Here is an 8374-nt window from a genome sequence, read left to right as displayed (position 1 = left end):
TCTAGCTAGGCAGGAATAAGATGGAGGTCGTTTTAGGCTTAGGGTTGATGAGTGATCCAAGAAAAGCAATGGAAGCATGGTCAAGTGTCCTCTAAAGAAAAGGTGAATCCAGCTTGGGTGCTGGCAGTGGTTCTTCTGCAAATTGTGGATGAACAGAGTCTCCTAATTCATGATTTCATTCACCCTCATCAGTAGAAACAGTTTGCTAATTAAGCATTCAAGTTTGATGCATGATGGTGTTTGAGATTCAAGTATGGGTAAGAGAGGCAACCAACAAGATAAATGAAAAATATAATTCCTAGTAAATAAAATGAAAAGCATTATAGTGTTGGATATATGCGAACTCATTGGGTAGCATACCTACATATTGCTGTTGGTCATTTTAAGATGCATACTAGTATACACAACAAGCATTTCTAGAAACATACTTCCACTTAGCTCTACATAATGGAGCAATTTTCACTCATCAACAATCTATCAGAAACTTGATTCCCATCTTTCATCATTTACCTTCACTTTTCAATGTTGTCCAGAGGAGAAAATATCAAGCAAAACAAAATCTACTGACTTACACGAAGAAGTGTTCTTTCAAGAAGGAGAACATGGAGTGCAAGATTCAAGAAACAAACCATGTATTTGCTTTTGAAGTGGAAGTGTTTACACAAGCCATCAATCTGGCAAATCAGACAAATAATTGGATCGATGAAGCATACTTGTCGATTCCAGAGACATGGATTGCGACAGGATCTCCTCGGATTAGTATTCTTTAGGATCATTTTTAGACACGGAAGTTACGGCTTTCTGAGTCAATAATGTACCTACTCTCTGTGGTCCTTGTCTTCGATCGATCATAGCTCATGCGGTGCCTGTTGAAGACAGGCAGACTTGTGCAAAGGATTGAGGCATAGATGCAGATGAACCTACAGGGCGTCGTTCGAACAGCTATCTCTTGCCAAATCTCAAGCACTTGTTATGTTTTGATTCTGTGATGGTTGATGTCGGAAGCCTGCTTTGGTTGTTCTGTTTCACAAGTGGAAGTTTCTCCATGGCATTAATAAATTTTCGCAAGTGCTTGATATATTCAGGATATGTCTCTAAGTTGCAGTGACCACCACCCTTGATCCACAAAGGATCATATTTTATTTTGGATAGTTCCCACAAACGTTTCCCATGAGTCCAGTCGACGATGTCATCAGCCGTTCCCTACAAATAAATTAAACCTGATTAAGGTGTCTGATGAAGAGAATTCTTTATCTGATAACGAATTTGACAGATCAAGAGCATCAGCGAAATGAGTGAATTGAAATCAGTGAACATGTACTTAAGAGATATCCCCGACAGTTTCAGAGATAACATCAAAGAATGTGAAGGTGAGAAACCTGAATACTCCCAGAGAAAGTATCGAGTGTGTTTGAATCAAACAATACAAATATTCTCTCTTTAGCCGACAACTGTGCTACTTATTTTAGTCAAGGAATACTTTCAACTAATCGTCGGCACAAAAAGTTTCAAATCCCTGCACGAACTTGAGCAACATACCAGGTCTTAATAGAGAAGGAATCAAGCAGCACGCTACGTAGTATTTTGGTTTCAGGGCAGGTGTCGCTCTCCCTGATTTTGGAATGCTATTCATGCAAATCATGCTGAAAGGTTGAACATTAAAAATGTTGTCAAATCTTCTCTATTTTTTTCTGTTGTATGCAGCTTATTACCTCATTTGGATGGCAAAAAGGCATGGATGATGGATGACAAGGATATAAAGGCACAAATGGGAGCAAAATGACAAAGCACTTGAGACATTCTTAATTGTTTTCATAATTTGTAATCTCACAGTAAGACAAGTTTTATGTTCACTAACTTGCAAGTCCGATGAGTTTATGGCAAGATCATCCAACATGTAACATAATATTTCAAGACATGATTGCTCATATGATACAAGAAATTAATATATTGAATTGGCTGAGGGAAAAGGCTTACATGTATAACAAAGACTGGGCAGTTGACTTGTCGTATCTTGTCAATGTTCTGCAAACAAAAATCCCAACTTTCACAGTAATAGTAAAAGAAAATGTCAAAGAATGCAGGTAAAGTACTAGCAAGAAAATGAATATGATCCAACAGAATAAAGAAAAATCTGAACTTACTTTAAAGATATCAAAGCAGAATGTCACTTTCACAGGATACAAGACACGTATGCCCGAGAGAATTGCACTATGGAGAACGACGCCTCTCAGTTTCTGTAATCGTGCAGCGAGGTGCAATGTTGGTCCGCTACCAACAGACTGGCCATACAAAATGAGATCCTCCTGTCTTATTCCATACTCTTTCTTCAGACAATCATATACTGCTTCTATGTCATAGTATGTGTTGAATTCAGATGGCTTTTGCGAATAAACGAAAGAAACAAGGAAAACGAGATACCATCAGACATGAAAATTAGAATAGAATGAGTGATTCTGATAATAAATCATTCTTCATTGGAAATATATCTAATGTCCCATAAAAGTATTTACAGCTGTTGCCTTAACATCTCTATCATGAAGTTCTTGAGAAGCATCTAATAGACTTAGATTGTGATTACAACAGTTCATACGAAAGAAAAAAATAATAATCAACATATCACCTTCACTAAGATTGACTATCGAAAAACTATCATAGCAATTAGGGTTCCTTTTGCCAACTACACACATCCATGTGAATTGCTAGAAGACCAGAAACCCTGGTTAACTATTTCGGCTATGTAAAATGAACAGAACTGATGGTGTTTAGCTATGAATTCTAGATTCACTGACAATCCACTCTCACAGAGTGGCTCATTCCAACAGTTACTTCTAAGTATCATATAGAATGGATAAATTTTGTTAAGTGACAATGCTATTTAGCAGGGGTGATTCACCCCTGAGATTAATGGGCCAACATCAGGTTTGTGAGAGAATGAACCACCGGTTTCACCTGTCAAAATAGAACTCGCTACTTAATTTACTATATGACCGGAGGCTCTTTAGATTCATCCATGCCAAGTGGGTACTTCCTCGAGGGGAAACCATCCATTTAAAATCATACACTGTGGCAAATGTCACCGTAGTCTCTACCTATTCTTAGTTCACTTCAATTGATTTGGCGAATTTGATCCAAAATACATAATCCCTTTGTCATAATGTTCCAAAACTACTAAGCTTACAAGATCCCAAAAGAAAGCAGGAAGAAGAAAATTCCATTACATGTTTTTTTGACAATTGTTTACCTTCCCCGTCGATGCTCCATAGCCTGAGTAATCGTAACTGCAAAGGAGAAGATCATCAATCAGTTTTAATTGCAGTTTTCATAAAAAACAATTTCCAGTTTCATTTTATAGTATTATTATTATCCAATTTGAGCTTGAAACTTGAGAAATTTAGAGGCTGGATGTATAGACCCTCCACAGACTCCACATTTCATCAGCCTTGTGTGTTATATAAACCTTGATAAAACATTTGAGGAAGCTACATGAAAACAGACAAAAAAACAAAATATATCAGTAACCTGCATCTACGAGTTGATCGATTTTCCAACACTCCTGACAACCATGGATGCAAGAGATGATCAAATGAGGCACCCATAACAAATATTGAGCAAAAAACAAGCTTGGAATTCCTTTGTGAAACATACTTGTTCCCACTCTCAGAACCTCAAAGTTCCTAAGCAGTAATCAGAACGCCCAAGATTTCACCATATCGACATCATTCACCTACAAGAACTAAATCCAAACACCAAGCTCATCCAAAAGAACTCCCCTTTTACAATAAAGATCCAACCTTGCCAATCTAATAGAAGGGGAGAAAAAAGGAGGCGGAGAGAACAGGGCAAGGGAATCGAAAAACCTCATGATATTGACGCGGAGGTGAGCGCGGAGCTCAAGGAAGAGGTCGAGCATCTGACCGAGGTCAGCGGCATTGCCGTGGGAGTAGAGGACGGTGAAGCGGGCGCGGGGGTGGCGCCAGAACGTGGCCACCACTCGGTTCCCGGCGCGGGTCTCCACCAGGTGCACCTCCACGTTCTTCTCCGGCGACAGCCCCGTCAGGCAGAGCCGCCCATCGCCTCCCCTCTCCCGGAACACCTCGTACGTCGCCGGCTCCGGCGGGAAGAACGCGAACCGTGCCGCCACCGACGATGTCACGTTCCCCATCTCCCCCTCTTCCCTTCCAACCCCCCAAAGATCCCACCTTTCACCCAATTGATGGTGTCCCAATAGGCCACCACTATATCCTCTCTTCCTCACCTCCCTACTCCTCTTCTCTTCATTTCTTTCTCCGACCTCCTCCTCTCCCACCCCCTCTCTCTCTCTCACGCTCTTTTTCTGTTCTTTTTCTTTTATTCTTCTTTTGATGCTGCTGTTTTGTATGATAATTTTTCAGATAAAGAGATAGAAACAGAGGATGAGAGAGAAAGGTTAGTTAATTAATTGTATGTTTATACAAATTACATGATTAATGAGAGTGAAGGGAAGAGATGTAGTCATAGAGAGAGAGAGAGAGAGAGTGTGTGTGTGTGTGTTGAAACAGAGAGTCATTAATAGAAGAAGGAATTGGATTTGATGGGATAAGGGATGATAATGAGTTGGACCAACTGACAACCTAAACAGGTAGAAAGATCTCTCTCTCTCTCTCATACATAATTATCTAATTTTTGCTTGATAAAATTTTCTTCCTTAATATGATGAATTAATCTATGTTTTATTAAAATATTTTATTTTTTCTTCAACTTTATCAATTACAAATATATATATATTAATACTTCATATTATTCTAATTAATTTAAATTAATTTTCAAATTTTATAGAAATTGTATTAAACAAAAAATGATATTTATTAGGTGGCATTTGGTTAAGTTAATAATAATATATTTATATATATATATTGGATTACCAGTGGAAATAAAATTTAAATATGCAGCTAATCCTCTTCTACTATATTCCACGTGTACTCATCTCCTCTTTACTCTCTTAGCACCTAATTATTATGCATATATTCCATAGTTGTGACTACAAATTGCAAAGACATTTGAAACGCAGTAAATATATATATACACATTTGAGTGAGGATTTGGGGCATATAAATTCAAGAATAAATACTAATAATAATTTCATATATATAAATTGAATTAGGAATATGAGAAAGGTAATTAATTAAAGAGGAAATTTGAAGGGCGAGGATTTGGTCAAAGATAGGTACAAAAATGTGTCGGATCTTTGCAGGGAATTGTGGTCGGACATTCTACATAAGCTGATCCCCTTTTTGGTGGTCGTCATCTCCTTAGATCCCATCGCCATTACTTTTTCTTAGATCCTCTCTCTCTCTCTCTCTCTCTATATATATATATATATATATATATTTCTTATAATCGTTTAAATTTAGAAAACTTTTACTGCTAACTTAACACTTTTGATATTATAAAAAAATTACTTATGAAAAATAAAAGATTTACATACTTTTTAATCATCAACATGTTTTTTTAATCAAATATATATTTTTTTCAATATTATTTGAGCATCGAAAAGAAACTTATCGAGCATACTTTTAAAAGGATAATATAGTCGATCGTATTCTTGAATGATTCTCTATTTTATATGAATTTTTTTTATCATAAGACTCCTCTCTATCTTATTGACATTCGATGTAATCTCATCGGAATCAAACATTATTAGCTTTTTCTTGTATCAAATAACACCGAAAACAGCTGCTAAAATGCTAAATCAGCTACAGAATTAGGACAAACTGCTACTCACAAATTTAACATATCTTTGTCACATAATTAATTAAGCGACAAAATTAATATGTAGTTTTGAAAACCTTTGTGAGACATAATTTATGATAAGAACAAGTAATTAAGAATATGTTGCTGCAAAGTCTTTGGCAAGAAAGCAGTCAAACCTGTAGTAGCTAAGTGATTCCTTTTCCATTGCAGTGAATAATTGATGGTGTTTTTTCTCAAAAGCATAACATTTTCCGAAAGCCCCATGTCATCATCATCATCATCATCATCATCATCATCACCACCATCCATGGGTGCCATTTGGTACAGTCTAAAGCAGCAGCATGCATTCCAACGCATAGCTGAAAGAGCCAAACCTGCGAGCTTTCAGCTGCGTTGCATGGTAAAAGACATGCTCTTCCTCGGTCTTCTTTGCAGTCGATGTAAGCCTTTGCAACAGGTTTTACCTGCGTCCAAGTACAAAAGGAAGGGCCAAAGGAAAAGGGAGACAAGACAGTGCTGCTTGTGTTCATGTTTCCACTGCTGTGTCACAGCTTCCAGATTTGATGATTTAGTTGCCACCTTTATGTTGTGTTTTCTGGGCAAAAATGTGTGGAGTTGCGGCCTCATTGCACCTAAGATAAACTTCAGAATGATAAGCTGAATGAATAATATCCATTCACATATTAATATTCAGATGAAGATATTTCATCTGCTGGGAAAAAAAGAATCAATCATCATCTTTCTTTGATTCTAATAATTGTTATTATTTGGCAAGTGATGTAACCAATAGAGTCTGATATAAATAGTAAAATAAGGGAGAAAAAATAAGATGTCATAGGCTACAAGAGGGTATATTAGGAGAAGAAATCATAAATGTTTTGATGGTTGATTTAAGTGATTATTTTCTGGGCCATGAGTTAGTTTTGATGATATTTGATATCATGTAGTTGACCTAAAGAAGAATATTTATAATCTTATTGATTTGATTAGTGAAAAATATTTATATGATCTTATTGATTTGATATCCTTATCTTTTCCCAACAATACTGAAAGTAAGGAGCTACCTTTCTGGTTATCTGGAGGTAGAAGACAGAACACATTCATGGCCTTCACCTCTCTTCACTCCCCAAGCCATCTTCACATTACTTGCATCACATGACCCCTCCAACCCTTGGCATGGAGGAACTCGATGGCTTCAACTGAACATTCTTACTGATGATGAGAACCAACCCTGTGGATGCTGCTCATATTAGAAGTCTGTGCCCTTCAAAGATAATGTTTGGAAGAAGCTTTAGAAAAGCTGCAGCTGTTCCTGTGACCCAGCTTTCCTCTCTCTCTCTCTCTCTCTCACAGCAGCCATGCCCCTTTTTCTCACCTTTCCCTTTGGGGATGGCATTGGAATGTGGTCAAAGGAGACAGAGATGGGGTCAACATTGGTGAGGAGCTATGCTTGTGGAAGTTTGTGCCATGGAGAAAGAAAAAGATGAGAGCAGAAGGCCAGCATGCAATGTGGCCTTCTCCTTTGTTGGCTTCTCAGCCAGCACAGATGAGTCAGGCACTGCCTCTCACTTCAGATTGTGTGCAACTGGTTGGCTTGAGATAGACTTTGTTGCTTTAGCAAGGTTTCCTTGTTTCCATGTCACATCTTGTTCCAGCTGTCTCAAAGCTCAGTGACTGGGGCATGTGATGCAGGGTGTGACTCAGATGCATGCTACTGATGCTTGAATGAAAGAGAGCAAAGATGAGTTGTTTCATGGCAACTCCCATAGCTCAGGTGTAAGTTTGTAGAGCACAAATTAAAGAAAGAAGAGAAAGACATTGGAACTTCACCTGAAATATATTTGAGTTTGATGCTAATGCATGTAAGTCATTTAATCTAGATTGTGAGTTCAAACATTATCATATTAATCTACTAGTGATAAATCTTATTCACTTGTCTTATATTGAAAGTTTGAGATCTCATCTTACAAAGTTTTTTATACCTAATAAATATTTTGGTGATAGTATATTTGATTCATTTATTTTAGGTTAGAAATTTAAAAATACTATATTAATAACAACAATAATAATGAAATTATAAAGTTTCAATTATTTATGATTGACTATATGAGCTTTTTGATGGTATGGAGATATGCAAAGCTAAAAATATTTAAATATACATTTATTTCTATTTATTTTATTTTATTGCAAAAATGATAATTAATTATTCAAGAATAAAAATATTTTTTTTTATATTTTTCGTTACCTCCGCACATCTATTTCAATATTTTCATACCAAAAATAATATATATATATATATATATATATATATATATATATATATATATATATATATATATATATATATCTTGTTTGTTAATTGAGATTGGGAGTTTGAAATATATCAACTAATTTAATTAATACAAATTTTATTTATTGATAGTGTATAATCACTTATAACTTTCACAAATCAAAGGTCTTGTTATAAGTTTTTTATTTAGTTACATAAAAAATAAAAAGAATCTAAAAGTATAATATGTGTTGAAATAGAATGGATTAAATTGTTCAACCATAATTATCATTTAATTATTTGTTATATTAGCTTAATATTTCGATTGCACTTATAATAAACCATTATGTGAAATTTAAAAAAGATATATTT

At 35.9% G+C, this 8374-nt stretch overlaps 1 protein-coding gene across 1 annotated transcript; it reads right to left on the bottom strand.

Annotated features, from left to right (window-relative positions):
- Positions 1-615: 615 nt before the first annotated feature.
- Positions 616-4450, bottom strand: LOC135623302 (uncharacterized). Its single transcript, XM_065126111.1, has 5 exons — positions 3861-4450; positions 3245-3281; positions 2145-2381; positions 1978-2025; positions 616-1203 (listed from the first exon to the last, which is right to left on the bottom strand). The coding sequence occupies exons 1-5, from the start codon at positions 4163-4165 to the stop codon at positions 943-945; spliced, it is 888 nt and encodes a 295-aa protein (XP_064982183.1). The 5' UTR covers positions 4166-4450; the 3' UTR covers positions 616-942.
- Between the last annotated feature and the right edge of the window lie 3924 nt (positions 4451-8374).

Source organism: Musa acuminata, chromosome BXJ2-9, assembly GCF_036884655.1.
Source record: "Musa acuminata AAA Group cultivar baxijiao chromosome BXJ2-9, Cavendish_Baxijiao_AAA, whole genome shotgun sequence".
Classification (NCBI taxonomy): Eukaryota; Viridiplantae; Streptophyta; class Magnoliopsida; order Zingiberales; family Musaceae; genus Musa; species Musa acuminata.
This window is presented reverse-complemented; position numbering and strand designations above follow the sequence as displayed.